General features: G+C 42.5%; 1 protein-coding gene across 1 annotated transcript; it reads left to right on the plus strand.

Moving 5' to 3' along the window:
- The first annotated feature begins 1,211 nt into the window (after positions 1 to 1,211).
- On the plus strand, positions 1,212 to 16,223 carry LOC141809739 (Na(+)/H(+) exchange regulatory cofactor NHE-RF2). The gene is made up of 6 exons (XM_074696911.1): positions 1,212 to 1,835; positions 2,155 to 2,430; positions 11,601 to 11,822; positions 14,810 to 14,963; positions 15,103 to 15,221; positions 15,312 to 16,223. Exons 1-6 carry the CDS (start codon positions 1,629 to 1,631, stop codon positions 15,474 to 15,476), a joined length of 1,143 nt encoding a protein of 380 aa, XP_074553012.1. The 5' UTR covers positions 1,212 to 1,628; the 3' UTR covers positions 15,477 to 16,223.
- The last annotated feature ends 5,294 nt before the right edge of the window (positions 16,224 to 21,517 follow it).

The following is a 21,517-nucleotide window of genomic DNA, read 5'->3' on the forward strand; positions in this document are numbered from 1 at the left end:
GTGGTCTGTTCAAACTTGAGAGTCTATCAATAAAATGAAGAGTGAGGTTATGTTAGCTCTGATTAGTAGATGACTGGCAGGACATAGCTAACCAGGATTTATTGACGTTACACATTATCGACATGTCAGAGCACTGGGCTGCTAGCTGCACTAAATAAAGACGGCTACTAGACTACAGTATACTGTAGTTGTATACAAACTGACAGTGTTTACTTGTTGTCATGATAGCCTGGCACTATACTGATGATAGCGCTGCATATACGTCTGCTGGATGTCACCTTTCAAACCGTAGCGGTACTGATAAATACCTTACCTCAGCTTGCTGTTTCTGGTAAAAAAGTTGTCTTAAAAAAGAAAATTTGATTCCATCTGATCTCATTTTGACTCTAAAACAAACACACACCTTGCTCAAAGTCGTTACAACAGTGTAGTAGTTTAGTTTAGTTTAGTTTACTTTAGTTTAGTTTAGTTTAGTTTAGTTTAGTTTAGTTTAGTTTAGTTTAGTTTAGTTTAAGTTGTGTAACTGTAGAATTTGTAAAGTTTAGTTTAGTGTAGTTTTGAGGTAGGTTAAGTTTTTTGGTTTAGTTCAGTTTAAGTAAAAATCAAGTTTAGATTTTGTAAGATTTAGTGAAGATTAGTTTTAAGTTTAGCTTTGAGTTTAGTTCAATTTGCTTTTTAGTTTAGCTGACTTACGTTAAGATAACTTTAGTTAAGCTCTATTTGGGGAAAAGGTGTGTCTGTATGAGAGTACTTTTGGTCGGAACTGACAAAAAAAAGAGGATGTTTCATTGTTTTTATTATTTCTTACTTTTTCTTTTTCTTTTTCTTTTTTTTTTACAGAAGTTGCTCCTAGGTTGTCTTTATAAAAGCCCTCAGAGTTTTCCCATTGTGTTTTCTCAGCATTTTATTGTTGGATAGAATTCTTAGTAAAGAATACTTTTATTTTTTTATTAACACTGGATGGGATGTACTTTTGAGGGGAGAATTGTTTTAGATAACTTCACAGATAAACGGGATGTCAGAAATTTGAAAAACCCCAATTTCTTGTTTTTTTTCCCTCTCCGTTTGCTCACAAACAGTTTTCTGCCAGCAGGGGGCAGAGTTGTGTAAAAAGCACTAAGTCCTGCTTCTCTTCAGCAGATAGTGGAGGCAGGACGAGGGAGGTGCTGTTGCGCACGAGACGCTCCCTCTGCGCAGACTCCAGTAACCAGCCTGTATGTTCTGCGATCAAACAGATAAATACCGAGGCTGAGGTCACCTCCTGGTCAGCTCCCATTCAGCACCTGGTCAGCTCCTAGTCATCTGTCACACTGCAACACCTTTAGAGTTTCGCTCTTCACGCTCTGAGGCGTACGCGCGGGGAAGGCTCGGGTTGGAGCAGTGCGCCTCGGTCTGATCGTTTTCTCAAAGTTTGCTGCCTCCGTTGCATCTGTTGGTTTCTTCTTTCACGGAGCCCTCAGCTGGCTGCTGTTCGTGTTTTATTCTAACATGGGGGACAGCGTGCGCATCGGCCTGATGTGTTTCTGCTCCGTAGAAGTTTAGCGCATCTGAACGCTCTTTTTTTTTTAAATTTCCATCATCAAACATTTGTTGAACTCGTCAGGATTAAAACTCAAATAACGGGAGATATGGCAAGCGAGCGGAAACCACGGCTCTGTGTCATGCTGAAGGAGGAGGGTGGGTATGGATTTCACCTCCATGGAGAGAAGGGGAAGAGCGGACAGTTCATACGGAAAGTGGAGCCTGGCTCTCCTGCAGAGGCGTCGGGGCTGCGCGCTGGAGACCGTGTGGTGGCTGTGAACGGAGTGAACGTGGAGAAAGAAACGCACCACCAGGTGAGTACTGGAGCAGGCATCTGCGTGGATACACCTCCAAGGGTTTCAGCTGGGGTTAGGAACCAACAGGTCACACTGGTTGGACCCTGACACCGCTTTAAGGGACAGACACCACCAGGACGATATTCATCCACTCTCCTCCTGCTCTTCTTCGCTGTTAAACTCTTAAAGCATGATCTTTGACCACATTGAGCAGAGTTTAAAAGGAAGTTCTTTGCTGCTACACATCTTGTCATGTGGCTGACCTGCTTGGAGGAGCTTCATGGCAAAACCTGTGTTTATTTTTCTGACTGTCTTTATCTCTGTGTTCATCTCTCAGGTGGTTCAGCGAATAAAGGCCGTAGAGAATGAGACCAGGTTACTAGTGGTTGACCCTGAGACAAGCGAGAGCCTTCGCAGCCTCTGCCTCACAGCCACAGAGGAGATGGCCGTCCTTGGAGCAAGGCCTCCTTCCTCCCCCTCTCCTCTGTCCTCCTCTGTGCCCTCAACCCCAAGCAAGAAGCGAGAGAACGGCTCAGTGTCCAAGCTGCCCGTCACGGCAAGCGGGGCGGTGCAGAAGCCCAGCAGGAGGTCGCCGTCCAAGGCTGCAAAGAAGGTGAGCTGTCCTTTGACACACAGCAGGGAAAAGGTAGACAGTGATCACATCCTGTCAGGGCACTTGGAGCTGTGTCCATCATGCTTTGATTCAAAACCAATTAAGGGTCTGTTAAAAGTTTACCCGAAACCGAAGAAGAAGTCACCAAATATTGACCTTTACACCAGCAGAGCTTTAAAATGTCCTCAGGGACAGACCAACAGTTTGGAACTACATGTGTTTTCTCTGCGTGCTGACAGACGGATGACAGGAAAAACATGTCTCGTGTCTGTAAACATGCTTCTTTGACCAGCTTAAGCGTTTATCTCCATCTTAAAGACAAACTGAATCTGAACATGTGAGGAGACAGACTGCGGACTGTGAGTCAGCTCAGATCCTCCTCATATCAGAGTTGTTCTCTGCTCACACGACTCTGTGTGTGTGTGTGTGTGTGTGTGTGTGTGTGGGTGTGTGTGCCTGTAGGGTCAAAGGTCAGAGGTTGTAGGGTGGATGTCTCAGGGGTGCTGACAGGAGATGATGATTTGATTGGACCCAGCTGGATGAGGTTTTCAAGGCGCTGAAATGATCTCAGAGTGATGTTGTGCAGGGATCTGTGTCTCCTACAGGCCATTTACAACCCTCACAGCGTCACGGCCCATAAGTTGTTTTTTAACCCCTGTTTCATTCCTCCATGCTGACACGGGAAACAGGAAGTGTTTCCGTCTCCTCTTCGTCTCCTGAAACATAGAAATGTGATCAGTGCTGGTTTCACGTGGTCTCTGTCAGTGAGAGGACGCTGTCTCTGTTCACCAACATGTGTTTTCACTTATCTGAGCCCTGCCAAAATGTGAGCCGCCTCTCTGGCTCTGTTTCTCCTGAGCAATGACGGGGCCAATTGGTCAGATTGAAAATGTGTGTCTTTGTTTGTCTCTTTGTGACCTGTGGGGAGAAATCCCAGTGCATGCTGGGATTGGCTCATGAAACACTCAGAGATCTCTGGTTGCTCTTTTTTTCTAATGGAGGAAAACTGGAGGAGAGGTTTGGCTGGATGAGCCAAAGGACATTAGCAGTGTTTGGAAAAAAGCTGGAAAACTGAGGACAACTGTGTGTGTGTGTGTGTTGTTTGAACAGTTATATTATCCATTAAATATCCAGACTGTCTCTGTGTGTTCCTCTATGTTCCTAAGGTCTGCTCTGTTAGTGATGTCGAGTAGCTTTAACCGAGGAGAAAGCAGGCGGAGCAGCTATAGAACCATTAATCACTGCGAGTAGCTTTTGGTCTGTTTGTGGGTCGGCACAGCTGCAGAGTGGACTCAGTCTGCTTTGTTTTCGCTGACAGCAGCACATTTCTCCCTGATTTTTATTTTCCAAGAAGAGGCAGAAGAGAAAGAGGGACAAATGAGGGCAGAGAGTGTTTGGAAGAGGGAACCCGGGACAGAGCACAGCCAATAACAACTTCGAAGATTTGTTGGAAGCGGTTTCAGGAAACGGGCCCCCTCTGTGGGGGGAAGGGAGGGAGTGAAACAGGGAGGGGGGGGGGAGATATTGAAGAGGATTGACTTCCTGCTCTGAGTTAGTGTGTCCCTGCTGACGCCATGCATGTGAACTGCAGCACATACGTGTGTTTGCAGCACCTGGCCTTCTGCTGAGGACTGAGAGATACAACACTTCAGCCTTGGGGCCGGAGGAATGAAAAGAGCGGTACAGGTTTATGAACACCTCAGACTGTAGCTTCTCAGCCTGTGTATTTGTACAGTCTGTGTGGATGTGTTTGTGTGCTCTTGTTCTCTCTGTATCTCTGAGTCAGGATTTCAGCTCTTTATCTTAAACACAAACTATTTTCCTCGGTGCAGCTCTGCTGGTCTGTCTGTCTGCAGGTCACAGCTGAGTCATATTTGGTTATTGTGTGTCCCATGTTCTGGCTTTCATAAACCATTACTGAAGCAAAGAGCCACACTGAACCAGTCAGCCTCACACCAGCCTGCAAGCTGAGAGGACAGGCTTTTATATTTCCATCAGAGGACACAAGGGCGGAGAAACATCACTCTGCCCCTGAAACACTCAGTAACATCTCCTTTATTATAGCATTACTACATTAACCACTGTTTACAGAAACTACACTACGCCTCTGAACAAAAAGGACGTATTGACTGGAGTTGAGAAACTTGTATGTTTGTTTTACCAAAACACAAGCCTGAGGTGTCAACGTTGTGTCTCTGTTTGTCCCTCTCCCATTTTGTACAGCTGACAAAACTTCTCATAATATGAATTTACATCCACCCATATGTTTGTGTTTCTGTGTGTATGTGTGTGATTCATTTTTTCACATCTGGATTTGGTGTTCAGGCCCCCCCCCCCTCTCTAAATACCAACTGTGTTACGTCAGGGGTCCCACTCTCTGTTTCTCCAGTGTGTGTGTGCGTATGTGTGTGTGTGTATGTGTGTGTGTGTGTGTGTGTGTGTGTGTGTGTGTGTGTGTGTGTGTGTGTGTGTGTGTGTGTGTGTGTGTGTGTGTGTGTGTGTGTTTGTGTGTGTGTGTGTTTGTGTTTGTTTCTGTCACGTCTTTGTATGTAGTCTGGGTGAAGTGTAGCACAAGCATAGTTAAGCTCCGCCCCCTGTTATTAGTGATTGGCTTATTTTGATTTCAATGTTCTCCTTTAATTCAAAAGTGTATCTGTATTATCATATGTTGATATCACAGTTCTGCCTTGGACAGTGGCGGCTGCTGGTCAGTCAAGGAGGCGGAGCTCATTTTTTTCCAGCCAACATCATAAATTTGTTTATTTATTTAAACGTAAATTCTACCCTCTGTGTCAGCTTGTTAGCAGCTGGAGCTGCTACGAGAGACTACGACAGGCTGTTAGTGTGAGCGACAGGAGGGGGAAGCTCCGCAGCTGTAGCTGTAGCTGCTTATTGGTGAAAAGAGAGAGAACCTTTAAACACAACGCTCGTCGTTTTTAGGAAAGGTAAACTCACTGGGGATCGATAAAGCCACCAGATCAGTCCAGAACAAGTAAATGTAGAATTCAGAAGATGCTCCTGTGGAGGGTTATACTTCAAGATCGCTGAATGGCTCATTTCACTGTCAATCAAAAAGGGATTTGGCCTCAGACAGATCATCCAATCTTCATGCAGAAGCCCAGCGTCCAGGCCAGCCCACTGCCTCATAGACCCCCAGAGACACTGAGCGTCCGAAGGCGGGACAAAGCCCAGCGTTTATCCAATGACCGTCCAGTTTCCACAGTGGAACAACCCACTCTATGCTTCCCCGCTGAAGTCAGAAGATGGTCAGCGTCCAACTGTGTTAAAGCGCTGAGACGCTGCGGGGATGAATGAGAAGGAGGCCGAGCCAGTTACCTGTGATAGGTAGCTGATCCTGAACAAGAGATGAAGGAATTCTAGCACATATTTTGTCAATAAAATGTACACATAGCAGTACAAATCACCACCTTTTGGGGACATTTTAGGGGAACCAGCTTCCGTTGCAGTCTTAAAGCAGTCACCACTGGCATTGGAGAGTGGGTGTGCTATAACATGCTGTACAGTGGAGGTCCTCAGGGCTCCATGCTCGGGCTTCTTCCTGTTTGTCATTCTCTCTAACAGCGCTGCAGCAGATGCTGAGCTTCTTTTAGCTTAGAGACAAAATGCAACAATTTAATGCACTGACGTTTTGGAGAGTAGGGCAGGAAAGAACAAAGACACATACAGTGTGAGTTTTTCCCAATTCCCCCCCAAAAAACCAGGAAGGCACTTAAGCGTGTGTTCTGGTTCCCAAGACAGCACTTAAAGCCTAAAAAAACACTCAACAACTTGACTTCAGTTCAAGTTTTTTCATGGTGTCATGATTTAATGATGACATAGCATCCGGTTTCCTGTAGATATAAATTAACTCATTATATGAAGTGAAGTTTTCGGCTCAGGCTGAAACCATTAACACAAATAAAATGAAACAAAAGGACAAAACTAGGCTTTGCACTCTCTGCAGAGGTTTTCCGTGTAGCTTTAAATTTCTTTGATTTGGAGGGGCAGTCTGTGGAGCAGCACATGTTTGAGTGTTTTTAGTTCCTTGGCAGATTTGAAACATTTCCTTAGTGAAGTTTTTAGTAGTTTGGGAAATAAAGCTCTCTGTGGTTTTGATTTAAAACTGTTCTTTGACAGTTAAGTTTAATTTTGTCTGGGCTATAATTGTGAAGCTGTTAAATTTCTATTCTGAACCCGTGCCGTCGACTAAATGTTTCAGGCCAAAGGCTTGATGTCTCCAGACTTTTAAACTTAGAGTGTTAAAAACAGACATCTCAAATTTTCCAAATTATACACCACAGGATTAAAACAGATATTCTCTGCCTCTCTGTTTTAAAAGTTTGATAAACTCCTTTTTATGCTCCTAACTTCATCTGACTGAGGTTCAAGGGTCCGTGTGACACAAAACAACACCAGAAATCAGTGACCTAAGTTGAGTTGCTGTTGTCATTGTTATTTATCCTACACACACACACACACGCACACACACACACATTAAACTTCACCTTTCTGTGATACTCTGCATGTTTTCTGTACCAGCTCTCTCTCTTACCTCCTATCTTTGGGAAGAGTCACATCTGCCACACACCGATAACAGGGGTGTGGACACACACACAAACACACACTCACATACACATTACATCACCAAAATCTATCTGTGTCACATCACAACAGTGAAAAACAGGAAAACAGTGACCAGAGTCTCTGATGGATTCAAATAACCAGGAGAGAATCAAAACAGAAAACACCTGCGTGTCCCTTTAAAATCTCTCTCTAGAATCTGTCTCACACACACACACACACACACACACACACACACACACACACACACACACACACACACACACACACACACACACACACACATATTAAGCAGCAGGAGCTGAATTCATGTGCACAGCCAGCAGCCCACACAGTTTAAAGTGACATTTATTTCTGCTGCCACTGTACTGTGTGTGTATGTGTAATTGTGTGTGTTTGTGTGGGTATGTGTAATGAGGAACTCTGAGATAACAGGGGGGGTTTGGGAGAGACAGTAACAGCCTGAAACATAGGGTTACAGTCTGCTCTGCTGCATCTAAAGAGAAAGAGACCCTGGCCCAGTGTGTTTTATTTTGTGCTGCAGGGCTCATAGGTCTTAGCTAACACGTGTTGGGTAATTTGAAGCAGAGTTCATGTACCAGCCATGAATAAGTACTTCCTAACATACATCCTGTATGTCAAGCTGTGAGCCTTCAGGTCCACCTGTCAGATACAGCCCAGTGTGTTCTCTTTATCAGGAGATAGGGTACATAGTGAGGATGTTAGCCTTGAGGTTGTCTGAACAGGTATTAACACCTGACTACAAACTTTCCCACTCTGCCTTTAGTACACCCTGCCAGATACTGTCTTTGTTTGTCAGCAGGGTGCCGGGGACCCAACATGTGTGCTGATTAGTTGGCTTCTAAAATATGGTTTGTAAGACATTACAAGACAGACATTATGGGAACGTCCCAAAATAGAGCCAATCAGAAGCCTGTAAAAACATGTTACCCCCTAACCCCTTTTCCCTCATCTCCCAACCCCTTTGCATCAACCCGTAGACCTAGACCCTTACTCCTAACATCTAATTCCTAACCCCAACCCCATTCTCATACTTCACACTCCTAATCCCCCACTCCTAACATGTAAATTTTAACTCCTAACTTCTGTACCCCCCCCCCCCCCCCCCCCTTCTCTAAACCAGTGGTTCTCAAACTTTTTCAGGGATGTACCCCCTATGATATTTTTTTTTCTGCCAAGTACCCCCTGACAAAGCAGTTTTGGTTTGGAAAAAAAAAAAGAAAAGAAAGAAAAGACGTAGAACACAGCCCTGTACTGTTAGTGTCTATCAGATATAGTTATCAGTTTTTGACTTAAAGATTAGCTATGAGGAGGATCTGTTTTAACTGCACTCCCTCACCACCTTGTGGCCTGGAGTCTCCACACACTGTCGTAAATTACTTTGAGTGAGGCATGTGTTTGTTTTGGAATTAAATGGAGATCGGATCAAAGAAATATTTTGTTTTTCGAGACAACTTTTTACTGGATACTATTCGCCAAGGTAAGGTATTTATTAGTATGGTTACGTAGCCCTACGGTTTGAAACGTGACATCAAGCAGATGTTGTAGTAACCGGCCATATAGTGACATTGGCAGCTCGGTGCTCGGATGTATCTGTGGGCTAACGTGACAACAAGAAAACACTGTCAGTTTGTACCGTAATTTAGTAGCTGTTTATGTTAGCGCAGCTGGAAGCCCAGTGCTCTAAGCCATGTCCGTAATGTGTTTGTAAATCCTGGTTAGCTATGTCCTGCCAGTCATCTACCAAGCAGAGCTAACGTAACCTCACTCTTCATTTTATTGATAGACTCGCAAGTTTGAACAGACCACTGCAGAATAACTGCTGACTGTGGGTTGGAATGAACATTATCACAAACAGTTTAGCCCCTGTGTTATAGAGTGATATAGCCCAAGCTAAAAGCTAATTAGCCCTTAGCTTGAACTGTATCACTCTCCTGTTTAGCTTTCTTCTGCTCATCTGTCCTTTTTGCTTTCTGACAGTTGGACTCCCGTGTCCACCATCACTACAAAATTAATCACAGAAAGAACTGCTCTACTTCGTTAGCTGGCCTGGTGTTGTCATAGAGACCTAGACGTGCCGTAAATGAATCCGGTCCTGGTCAATACGAACTGGAACCTAAGAAGTAGCAATTTAAAATAACCCGTAACCAGTAATATTGGCGCTGATAATCTCATTTTAAAGTGTGGATTATGTTCAGGCATTTATCTAGTATGGAGACTTTTTCAAAATCACTTTCATACTCCTCACAGCCCCTTTAAACTTAATTTGGATTCAAACATCGATTGAATAAATGGTGTTCAAGGCATTTTGCTTGGTTGCTATTTTTTAATAAGAGCCCCTAAAACTTCACACATAATACAAACTCCTGAACTCTTACCCCGGCCACTAACCCCTGACCCTAATCCCTTGAACCCTGACACCTAACTCCTGACCTTCCCCCTAAAATCACTCTGTCTCTTTCTCTGTCTCTGTCTCTCTCTCCCTCCCACAGTTAGCTGGGCAGATCTTTTCTTTTTTTTCACTGTGATTGAGCAACACTGACAGCAGCTGCATGCGTGGGAGATACACACATATACACATAGACACACACACACACACACACAGTGACTGTAATCAGTGAAATCTTGGAGATAGGCTCTGTGTTTGTCTCATGGAGCTTGTTTCACTGGTTTCTGTTGTGTGCATGCTGCGGGACATGTGCTGTCAAAAAGGACGTCAGCTGAAGTCCTGCCTGCAGCTCTTGTTTGTAATGTTTGTATTTTGCAGACAGGTTCTAGTTACAGGTGACAAGGAGCGAGGCATCGTTGACTGACAGGTGACTGTGCTGTAGCTATAAGCTAGGTGACTAGCATATATCCTCAGCTTCACCTCTTTATATATTTCTAGATGATGATAATGGTGACTCTTATTATATATGTGGTCTGCCAGCTCTCACAGTGAGCCAAACTTCACAGAAATAGTCCCCACCCACAAAGTGAGGAAACATGACCACCTGATTTATCAGATCCAGGATATTAAGTTAACCATAATCCTCTATCAGCAGCAACAAGTGAAAGCACTGCTGACACACATGTGGCACTGTTGATATACACACTCACTCACACACATGCATAGGTGAGTGTCCATACACACTGCACTGTGTGTTGGGTTGCACTGAGCCAGTGATCCCTGGCTGTGAAAGGGTTAACAGCGGTCATGATCCATCGCAGTCGGCCATCACTCAATAATTCAACAGGCTGAGATCCAGTTTCATCAATGCCACTGCAAGCCACTGCTTTCAGAGGGAAATACAGGTGTGTGTGTGTGTGTGTGTGAGTGTGTGTGTGTGTGTGTGTGTGTGTGTGTGTGTGTGTGTGTGTGTGTGTGTGTGTGTGTGTGTGTGTGTGTGTGTGTGTGTGTGTGTGTGTGTGTGTGTGTGTGTGTGTGTGTTGTTAAAAGGTTAATATCTGTCTCATTCCCCCTGCCTGCTGACTCTGTGGTAAAGAGTTTGGTCTGTCTCAGGCTGGTCTTGTGAGTGGGGATGTAACCACAGTGAGTGGTCACAGATGTCAGAGCAGCCTAAGCTGCCCATGGACCCAAACTATCTCTGAAAGTGAAAGATGGAGCAACATCCTTCTCTGCAGTACAGGCAACAGCAGCTTTCCAAACTCCTAATTTGAAATCTGTGAGCGTTTATGAGTGATTTGTGCCATAAAATCTGAGTGAGGTGGATGAACAGAGGGTCAGGCAGAGGTCTGCAGACAGATCTCTCCCCCACATGTCCTCACAGATGGACAAAGAGTGACTGTGACACAAACTACAGGAATTCACAGTACACTGTGTGTGTGTGTGCGTCCAGCTGTGGGCGTTAAATATTCCATATTGTGTTTTCCTTATAGAATCCTGATTTATGCCTGTTTTTTCCATGAGATCTTTTTTTTTTAACAGTGTTGTGTTCAGGGGCATGGAACAAAATTGGAACTCTGTGTTCTCAGCTTGTTGTCCTCTTTCCTTTTGAGCTTTATTTTGAAAAACTGTCCTATGCTGATATCTGATTACAGGCTAGTCCACTGACAGAGGAGGAAAACATTACATCTCTTTTCTTTCCCTCTCTGTCACTCTTTCTCACTCTCTCCACCCACACACTTCTGTGTATTTTTAGCTTCAGTCTGTTCTGTGGCATTAGCTTTATGTATACATTTGGACCTCTGATATTGTGTAATATGAATAATAAAAGTAGAATGTCATGTTGTGTTAAACTGCAGTACCGTCAGGATCCACTAGAGCCTGTTTCCAGCGATAAGTCAGTCCCCATAGAGCTGCTTGTCACAATCTTTATATCTTAAATAAAGATGTTTACAGCCTGAAACAAAACAGATTAAACAGATTGGAGGGAAAGATAATTAAGGGTGTGGCCTCCTTGACTGAGAGGTGGGGGTGTTGGACTTCATTACCTCTTCACTGACCAACAGGTGGCAACGCTGAGACTACAGACAGAGTGAGATAAAGATAGGTATTCTCTTCTCAGAGGTCTCTAAAAGTTTTAAAAATAAAAAGATTAATTAAAACTTGGCTCATTTTCTTCCAGGAGGCTCTTCTCCCAGCTGAAGCTGTTTCCCAGTCCCAACCTCGGCTCAACATTGACCCATCTGAACTCGCACCTCGTCTGTGTCACCTGGTTCGATCCGAGACAGGCTACGGCTTCAACCTTCACAGCGATCGATCCCGGCCTGGACAGTACATTCGCTCCCTGGACCCTGGTTCACCTGCAGACCATGCAGGGCTTCGGCCTCAGGACAGACTAGTGGAGGTGGGATGGAGGAGTGTGCATGGAGAGATGCAGAAAGCAATCTTTCAGTGGTCCTGCAGTGAATCCCTCTTTCAGCTCAGTCTGTGCGTCAAAGTCTCTGATTGTTTCAGACTGATCTGGTGTTTGATAGGATGGTTTAAATCTGCTCATGTGCAGAAACTGTGACAGGGTTATTATTTTATTGAATTAAATAAATAATTTAAAGCAAACTTTGTATCAAATTGAGCTCTGTACTATGGATCATTATGATAATATCTAATTTCAATGACAGAAACTAGGGATGTTTACTTTTTGTCAGACCAATACCAGTATGTGTACTCTCTTTTGGGTTCTCAATTCAGTTAACAGTGACAGATCATTTTGAATGAATAGAGCACAGTCATTCTGCCATTAAGTCCAAAATAAAACACAAACAACTTGTTTTCAATAAATTTTAAAAAAGTGCAAAAATTAAACCAACAACTTTCAAAATTTTAGTAATTTTTAAAAATTAAACTTAAGTGCAAGATAAAACAGTTTAACTATTAAATCTCCCTGGTTCATTCATGTTGTCTGAACAGGAACTGACGCTGGTTGCCATGGTGTCAAACCACAGTAATGAAGTGCCAAACTACCAGCAAGGAGGACTTACTCGGCATAAGGCTTTTTTTTGCCTTGAGTATCAACTGCTGGTATGGGCAGCCTTTGTGATACCTTTTGAAAGGCTGGTATCGGCCCAATACCTACACTAGTACTCACCCATCCTTAACAGAGACCATGTTTAACCTGGAGTAGAATTTTACAGCTTGACCCAAGTCCCACCTGTTAACCCATAGGAGGCGGAGCTTATCCTTTATCAAAACACACCCCCATGTTTCAGAGCAAACAAATGACAAACTGAAAGGTTAAATTAAAAAAAAAAATCCCCTTTCTCTTTTGCCCCACATTTATCTTCCTGTGTTTGTCCTCTCTGTCTCTCTGACCAGCTGTGAAGAAACAGCCAGTGATGAGACCTGTCTGTCTGTCTCTGTGTCTCATGTTGTCATAAAGGCTGAATGTTAAACAAAGTGTCCTCAGGATCTGACACCTGACACCTGCACAGTGGCGTCCAGGAGAGCCATCAATAATAGATTGTGCTCTAACCCTAACTTGGCGTGGTGCAGAACTATCTGTGAGAGACGCTCAGGTCCAGACAAACATGGGCCGCGCCCCCTCTTTCAGCAAACAGGTGGTCCTGAAGTCTGAGCCTGTACAGGTGACTGTTTTCCAAACTACCTACTACACTAGTAGTGCCTACTATTTTGACCAAATTTAGTGCATTAGTATGTGAAAACTTGCAAAATCATCTCCAGATGTCCTACTGATCCAGGAAAGTTTCTAAGTCTGCAACAGACCGATCTACCTGACACACTGTTTCCCACAATGCACGGCACTACTGCTGTTTGTTTATGCAGGTTGCATGTTTTGGTGAATTACTGCCATCTACTGAAACGTGTCAGCACAGTGGAAAAACTGAAATCTTATCAAGTGTTTTGTCTTATTTTCAGTAGAAAATGTCTTTTTAGACTTAATATGAGCCACATTCACCTGACCAGTCCAGAAAAATGTCTTATATTAAGTCATTTAAAGTCTAAAATGCTTGTAACAAGTTAAAAAAAATCTGCCAATGGAACAAAAGAAAAGTTACCTGTATTAAGACATTATTCTAGTTTCAAGCAAATTTTCTTGCAGTTTTTTCTTGTTCAATCAGCAGATTTTTTTTTTACTAGTTCCAAGCAATTCAGACCTTATTTTTATCTTTAGTTAACTTGAAACAAGATATTAATCTGTACTGATTAGGTGAATGTGGCTCATATCAAGTATAAAAGACAATTTTTACTAAAAATAAGATAAAAACACTTAAAAAGATTTCAGTTTTTCGTAGTGCATTATAACTACAAGACAACAACACTAATATTAGACAGTCTGTGAGATAGAAGTGACGTGATGGGAAAGAAACACTGGTAAATTTTGTCACTGCCAGTAGTGTGAGAAGTGTTTATTTCTAACAAATTCATTAAAGCCCACAAAACACTAATTATCTTTTTTTTTATAAACCATGCGTGAATTACTTGTAAGTTGCAATGATTGCTTGACACAGTTGTTAAAATAAGAAGTCAATCCCTTCCAGATTCATTTTTTATAAACCATTTAACTTTTTGTGTAAGATTAAAAATCAAATATGATGATTCTGCTATGATATGATTACCAAAAATACAAAAATGTCAAGAGCCATAGTTTGTTTTGTACATTTATAGTAAATGGCAAAAAGAAATCCATCAACTGTTGCTCCACTTTCCGAAACTGAAAACCTGAGAAGCATGCTACTGAAAAGACCCAACAGAATAGTCATACTACATACTGCATTCAAAAGCAGTAGGCAGTATGCAGTGCCTACTATATGCTACATTCACATGTAGCATGTTCTAGGTGGTTTGGAAAACAGCCTCTGTCTCTACAGGTGTGTGTGTCCATAGGACAAGCTGCTGAGCTGTTGCTCTTGATGTGAAGTCGTTATAAGGTGATGCAGAGGTCACAGTGAGCAGTGTTTGGGTGTTGAGTGTGTTGGTCCACAGCTCCCTCTGCTGGATGAGCAGGGGTGTGACCACAGTGTTGAGTGGTTAAAGTGCTGAGTGGACCAAACAGGAGCTGCTGCTCACATGTTTGATTTGAGTCCATGTTTGGAGAAAGTGAGTCACAATTTTTGAATGTTATTGTATCTTGGAGATATGCCTGTAGCTCCATGACCAGCTGAGATCTGGACAGAAACAGCATCTGTGCTCAGTGGAGGATTTTGTAGATGAGTGATAAGGATGATTAGAGCTCTCCTTCCTGTCCCTGTTTATGTCTCAGGAAGGGTTAACAGCTCCGAGATCCTGGAGAGACACTAACATTCTCAGATATTACTGATTGACAGTAAATACTATTTTATAATCTGTCAAAATGTCCTTCTTCTCTACCTGCTGCAGGTAAACGGTGTAAACATCGAGGGCATGCGGCATGCAGAGGTGGTGTCCTTCATTAAGAGAGGTGGAGATGAGACGTGGCTGCTAGTGGTGGACCCCGACACAGACCAACACTTCAAGAGGAGGGGGATAGTCCCAACTGTCAGCCATACACAAGGTACTGAAACAGTGTCTGCATGCGGGCTGTTGGTGACGGTGAAAGGAAAAATAAAATCTCATCATGAGGATCTCCACTTTCTGTGTTCGCATGCTGCCTGCTGTTGCATCAGACGTTAAATTTTTCCTTCCTTTTTCAGGCTACGATGGTCCGTCCATCTCCAACGGCTCCCCCAACCCTCAGATGAACGGCAGTTCCACCACACAGTCCATCCGGTCGACCCGCTCCGACCTCAGCAGCCAGGGAAACAGCACACAGGTGGGCAGTGCAGGTGTTCATGTTTGCAGCTGTGTCTGTGAAAGTCAGACTGTAAAAACCTATCCGTTTTTGACAATGTTTGTCGTCTAGCTGGCAGAGGACGATGGTGGCCGGCTGTTGGACCCATTTGCTGAGATGGGTCTGAGTCTGAGCGCGACAGCGGCTGAGGAGAAGATGAAGGTCCACGCCAAAGAAAAGAGGAGGGCACCACAGATGGACTGGATGAAGAAATACGAGCTTTTCAGCAACTTCTAGGACATCCCTCTGTGGTTACCTCAAACACCGCAGGACAGAGACACGAGAGACATGAGAGACATGAACACATAGACAGCCTACTGTAGATGACATCTGTCTCAGTGCAAGATCAGAAACAGTGTCTGAGAACACGGACCAAGAAGACTAACCCAACTGATCATATTCTACAAAAACCTTTGTAACTTTTTATAAACCACTACAGAGACTCTCCGAGAGCTTCTTCTCTGATCACCTTTCACAACCTTTGTGGTTGTTCACAATGAAGAGGACTGTTTTTCATGGATTCAGATTGTTCTTCTGTTAGAAGATTTACACATATTTTCATAGTTATCTGAACCTTAAAACCTTTTTCTTTATCCTTCCTTCCTTCAGACCTCTACAGAATGATTTGTAATGAATGATGGACACAGCTATTTTTATATTAAAAGTATCTTTAAATACTGTATCATCATGAATCAAATTTCCAGTGTTTCTACAGCCCAGAGTCAAAAGTTTATGACAACGAAACTCAAAAACAAGCATGGGGACTTTTGTAGAGGTATTACTAATTTACCACTTGCATAGAAGACAAAAAGGCAGAGGCAGTATTGTAGGAGGCGGTGGTTGGTGAGGCACTTAAATGCATTGCGAAGGTTCTGCCATTGGCTGTGTCCAAAATCACTCCCTGTTCACTATAGCCTATAGTGAATACGCCATTCTGTAGTCCTGTCGGAAATCTAAGTGAGCAAGATCATACACTATATTGTCTGCATATATTGTCTATGTATCCCACAATGCATTTTGAAAAATAGTGTATTAGCAATGCTCACTATGTGAGCCAAATATACCATAATGCATTGCGGTTCAAACAGAAGATATGGCTGATAATATGATTAATGATTACTGATAACATGAAACAACATTAAAAAAGGTTAGAGAATGACACTTAGCTCTCTGTTTAACTTTCAAATGAGCGCGTCTCACATCTCTCTCAAACAACATAGCTGCTGAACAGTCAATCGCAGGTGATGCATTCACTGGACCTAGTAAATCCCAAACACTGCACAGACTGCTATGCAAATATATGGTTTTATTTATTTAAGAAGTAAGTGTAAAATGTGTTTTTATTGTGTCTGACTGTTGCGGGAAAAAAACGCTAAGTATAATATTAGTTAACACTGAAATCAATGCCGTTTTATGTAGTCCACTACATCTAATTCTTTACATAGTCAGTAGGGAATAGGAAAAAAGTGGGTGATTTTGACAATACCATTGTTGTTTCTTTTTCCTGCCTCACTAAAGCTTTGTATCGGGTAGTTTTAGCAACACTGCCCCCACGGGTTCCCAGTGGTTCTGCCCTGTTTTGTTCATATCTGTAAAGGCCCATTTATGCTCAGTGTTACATACCGATATGGATACAGATGAAGCCCTCTGTCCGTGCTCTGCGTTCATTTCGTCCTTATTCCTGCATGTTTCCATGAAGCTTATGGAAATGACCCAAATGGAGCAGAACCACTGTTTGAAACAGACGTCTTAAGTAAAGGAGTAAAAATGGGCCCTTTTCTTCATATATGGACGAAAAGAACAAATAGCATAGACAGAAGACTCTGTCTGTATCTGTAACTAATGTTGAGCATAAGTGGGCCTTAAAGGCGTAATCTGGTTAGTTTAGCAAATTAAATTATCTATGCATTAATTTCTTACTGCCGGACAAATGTGACAGCACAAATTTACAGGCGCGTGTATTTTGGCACAACAGCCTACCAACACTTCTTATTTTAGCTTAGGACCTGCAGCAGCCAGAATTTAATGAAAACCTGTATTAAGTATTCTTACCAAACAAGTATTCTGTGAATAACTTAAATTTTGTTTCTATGGGTCTCATAAATGTCCTGTGCTTGTTGCATGTGATGAAGTGTTTGGTGTGAATGAAGGAACGTGCTTTGGAACCATATGTGCTGATGGTAGCACACCCTACAGAGGTCTCGGACCATCCCCCCTGTGAATCGTTAGCCTGTGCATGTACAGCAGGGCACTAACACGAGTGTGTCAGGGAGCAGGGTATCTGCAGGTTTCAGCGGGTCAAATTTAAGACTTTTTAAGACATTTTAATGCCACCTTGAATAAAATTTAAGACCGAAAACGCTGTAAATACACACTATGGTTGGGGAATTCTGCTAAATGGCGATAAATATTGCTATTTAGCTATTGCTTTTGCCAACCCTCAAAAAATGTGCACTTACCCATAGTCCCAGACTGGCTAGCTATCATGCAGATAATGTATATCACGGGGACAAAAGCAAAAAAAAAAAAAGGCTGAAAATTTTATTCCTAAGGAAAGAAAACAACAGAAGTTTTGTTTGTTTTTTCTGTTTCAGGAATAAAACTAACACGTTTATATTTTTTTAAGCTAAAGGTTTGGGCTGACAGCTATGACTTTGCCTCTATTTCAACAAATCTGACTTATAGTCTAGTGAATTTTATTGCTATTTAGAGTAACAGAAGCAACAGCTGTTCTAAATGAAACTGAAAAGGTTTAAGAATCAAAAAGTCAATGAAGTCAGAGGGTCTGGGGGAAAGTCCCCCAGAGGGAAATATCATGCCATTCTAACGTCAAAATGAAGCCTTTTGGAGCATTTTGAGGTTAGATTATGATAAATGAGGACCTGTGTTGTATACTAATTAGGAAAGTGGATTAAGAAGCCTCCTCTGCTCTTGACCTAAAGCAGCCTAAAGTAGTAAAAACACAGACAGACCCTCAAACAAGTTGGAGATGAAGAGTTTGAGGACTTTGTTCAGTGTAAACTTGACGAAGCTGAATGCAGTCATCAAATTCCTGCTCACTTCAAATATTTCTCTTGTTGAGCGAGACAGGCATTCAAGTGTTTGCTGCAAAGCTATAGATGCTATGCAGCATAGATGTCTCAAACCAGCTCCCTCCAAACTATTGTCCTCAAGGAGCAACCTTTGCAAAAGACGAGTATACCTACCTATACCTATACCTATACCTAATACCATTCTGCACTAATGGGTGAATCTTTGCCCTGATTTTCGATATAGAAAACATGCTCCACAAAGCAGCATCTGGAGAAAGGAACAAATTGAAGTTCAGTGACAATGAAGACACAAACTTTGACTAGGGACCAGCCCATGTCCTAACTGTGGCACCAAAACCCACTATTTTGGGAAGACCCAGTCTACCTGGTGGGACTGAGAGATATCTTCACTGGAGCATGGACACAGGTGAAAATTATCTCCATCAAGAACTTCTTGATGGAGCCATTCAAGAAGTTGATTGAAATTCTATCAATATCTATCATTCCTACAGAAAAAAACAGGCTCTATCAAGAAGGACCTTGGAAAGAACAAACAGGAGTTAAATACCAATGGAGACCTAAAGATTGACTGGAGACCAGCGTGCCTTCCACTGGTTGCTACTAGAGACATTAAATTTGGAAGACCAAATCCACCTGCAGGGACTGAGAGATCTCCTTACTCTTCTGCAGATACACAGTTGCAGGGTTCTCACTTGTTGCGCAAGTTTTTTCCCGTGTGTAACATGTTTTTACATACATGTATGTCATTAAAAAAGCAGGATCTATTGTATATTCTATACATGAGACCTATTTTTAATTCAAACACACAGACATATTAAATGTTAATAAAAAAAAAATAAGAAAATTAAATTAGAAAAAAAAATCTAAGAAATATCTGAAAGTGTATTCCGTGTATTTATTCAAAAGTCTTGCATCGTATATCCATTGACAGCCAAAATTAGAATCACTGCTGTCCAAAAAGACTTGCACTTGTGCCAAGAGACATGGATCAAGGGCCTAAAAAACACATATTTGAATACTTAAACTGAAACATAGGATGTGATAGGATTTTGACTTTGGTTTATGTTTTGTTGATTTCAGAGTTTGGGTTTCAATGTGTTTTCATCTTGTTAAGATTCTTACTTGTTCTGTTGAAATGCTCAGCATTTCAAAATAATCATATACGTGTCATAGACTGTATAAAACATGGACGTAGTCTCGCTGACGTCACCCGCTCTGAAACGGAAAATGAAGCACAACAGCTATAGCGGCCATTTTGGTAGTGGCAAGGGCTTCGCGCACAGCCATAGGGCGCCTGTTGGTCACGTAACCCTCAGCTGTGCTTCTTATTGGGGGGCTTGCGATCTTAACATACCCAATGAACTGCTGAGTTAGAAAAAAATTCACCCCCCGTACAGTGTGTCCCGATAGTAAAATTAGTGACTCACACAGGAGACATTTTTTAAACCAGGCTGTAAATAGGTTAACTTATGCTTTGAAAATGGCTTGTTTTGGCTTGGTGTGTTTGTGACTTCTAGTACTTCCGGAGCCAACCTCAAGCAAACACTCAAGAAACAGCAGATTTTAACACTTCTGCATTGTCCCACATTTTTAGACCGGAGGTTGCCGCTTGATACGTATATGCCAAACTAACAATGACATAACGTATTTGATAACAACAACAATAAAAAAACATGTGACTAAATATGTATGTGTGTCTATGTGTAAGTCTGGATGTGTGTGTGTGTGTCTAGAACAAGTCAGGGACAAAGTTATAGAGAGATACAAGTCAGGACTGGGTTATAAAAAAATATCTACATCTTTGATGATCCTTTGGAGCACCATCAAATCCATAATCGCCAAATGGAAACAACACGGGAGCACAACAAATCTGCCAAGACAGGGCCGACCACCAAAACTCACAGACCGGGCAAAGAGGGCATTGATCAAAGAGGCAATAGAGAGACCAAAGGTAACCCTGAAGGAGCTGCAGAGCACAGCAGACACTGGTGTGTCTGTCCATAGAGCTACAATAAGCCGTACACTCCATAGAGCTGGGCTTTATGGAAGAGTGGCCAGAAAAAAGCCTTTACGAAGTGTTAGAAATAAGAAAGCACGCTTTGAGTTTGCCAAAAAGCATGTGGTCGACCCCCTAAATGTATGGCAGAAGGTGATCTGGTTAGACAAGACTGAAATCGAACTTTTTGGCCACAAAGGGAAATGCTACGTCTGGCGGCAACCCAACACATCCCATCACCCCAAGAACACCGTCCCCACAGTGAAACATGGTGGTGGCAGCATCATGCTGTGGGGATGTTTTGTAGCAACAGGGACTGGGAAACTGGTCCGCACAGATGAAAAGATGGATGGTGCTAAATACAGGGCCATTCTGGAGCAAAACCTGTTTCAGTCTGCCTGTGATTCACGACTGGGACGGAGGTTCATCTTCCAGCCAGACAATGACCCAAAGCATACTGCTGAAGCGACGCTTGGTTGGTTTGAGGAGAAGAAGTTAATTGTGTTAGAATGGCAAAGTCAAAGCCCAGACCTCAATCCAATTGAAAATCTCTGGTTTGACTTGAAAACTGCTGTTCACAAACGGAAACCATCCAACTTGGAGGAGCTGGAGAAGTTTTGCCATGAGGAATGGGCAAAAATCCCCGTTGCAAGATGTGGCAATCTCATAGAGACTTATCAGAAGAGACTTACTGCTGTAATTGCTGCAAAAGGTGGCTCTACAAAGTACTGACTTCAGGGGGATGAATAATTATGCACATTGAAATTTTTGTTTTTTGGCCTTTTTTTTGTGTTTGCTTCACAATAAAAAGGAAATTCACATCTTCAAAGTTATTGTACATGTTCTGCATATGAAATGATGAAAATGCTCAAAGAATACATTTTAATTCCAGGTTGTGAGGTATCAAAACATGAAAAATTCCTAGGGGGGTGAATACTTCTGCAAGGCACTGTATATACACATGATTTATCTCACTTTTAAGTATGATTGACCTGAAGCTCTTGAATTTAAACATGAAATCAAGTCTTCTTGCTCAGGCTAGGTAGGGTTAGCATATTACCTTCAAAGCTCTACATACTTCTGTTGTGTTGTAGTGTATTTGCAGTGCGTTTTTCTAATGTGTTGTGTTGTGGAATTTGCAGGGCGTTTGATGAATTGATGGAGATGTTTCCTGAATTTGCTTGTGTTTTGTCTTTTTGCATGTGCTTTCTTAAATTGCAGCACTGGGA

This window comes from Halichoeres trimaculatus, unplaced genomic scaffold, assembly GCF_033239565.1.
Source record: "Halichoeres trimaculatus isolate MK-OKI-2021-1 unplaced genomic scaffold, fHalTri1.1 fHalTri1_scaffold_20, whole genome shotgun sequence".
NCBI classification, from domain to species: domain Eukaryota; kingdom Metazoa; phylum Chordata; class Actinopteri; order Labriformes; family Labridae; genus Halichoeres; species Halichoeres trimaculatus.

What these genes read in the sequence shown, in the direction of transcription:
- LOC141809739 (XM_074696911.1), top strand. Translation starts at nt 1,629, where the DNA reads ATGGCAAGCGAGCGGAAACCACGGCTCTGTGTCATGCTGAAGGAGGAG. An exon ending in CGTCCAAGGCTGCAAAGAAG is followed by an intron (nt 2,431 to 11,600) that starts GTGAGCTGTCCT and finishes ATTTTCTTCCAG; the next exon opens with GAGGCTCTTCTCCCAGCTGA. An exon ending in AACTGTCAGCCATACACAAG is followed by an intron (nt 14,964 to 15,102) that starts GTACTGAAACAG and finishes TTCCTTTTTCAG; the next exon opens with GCTACGATGGTCCGTCCATC.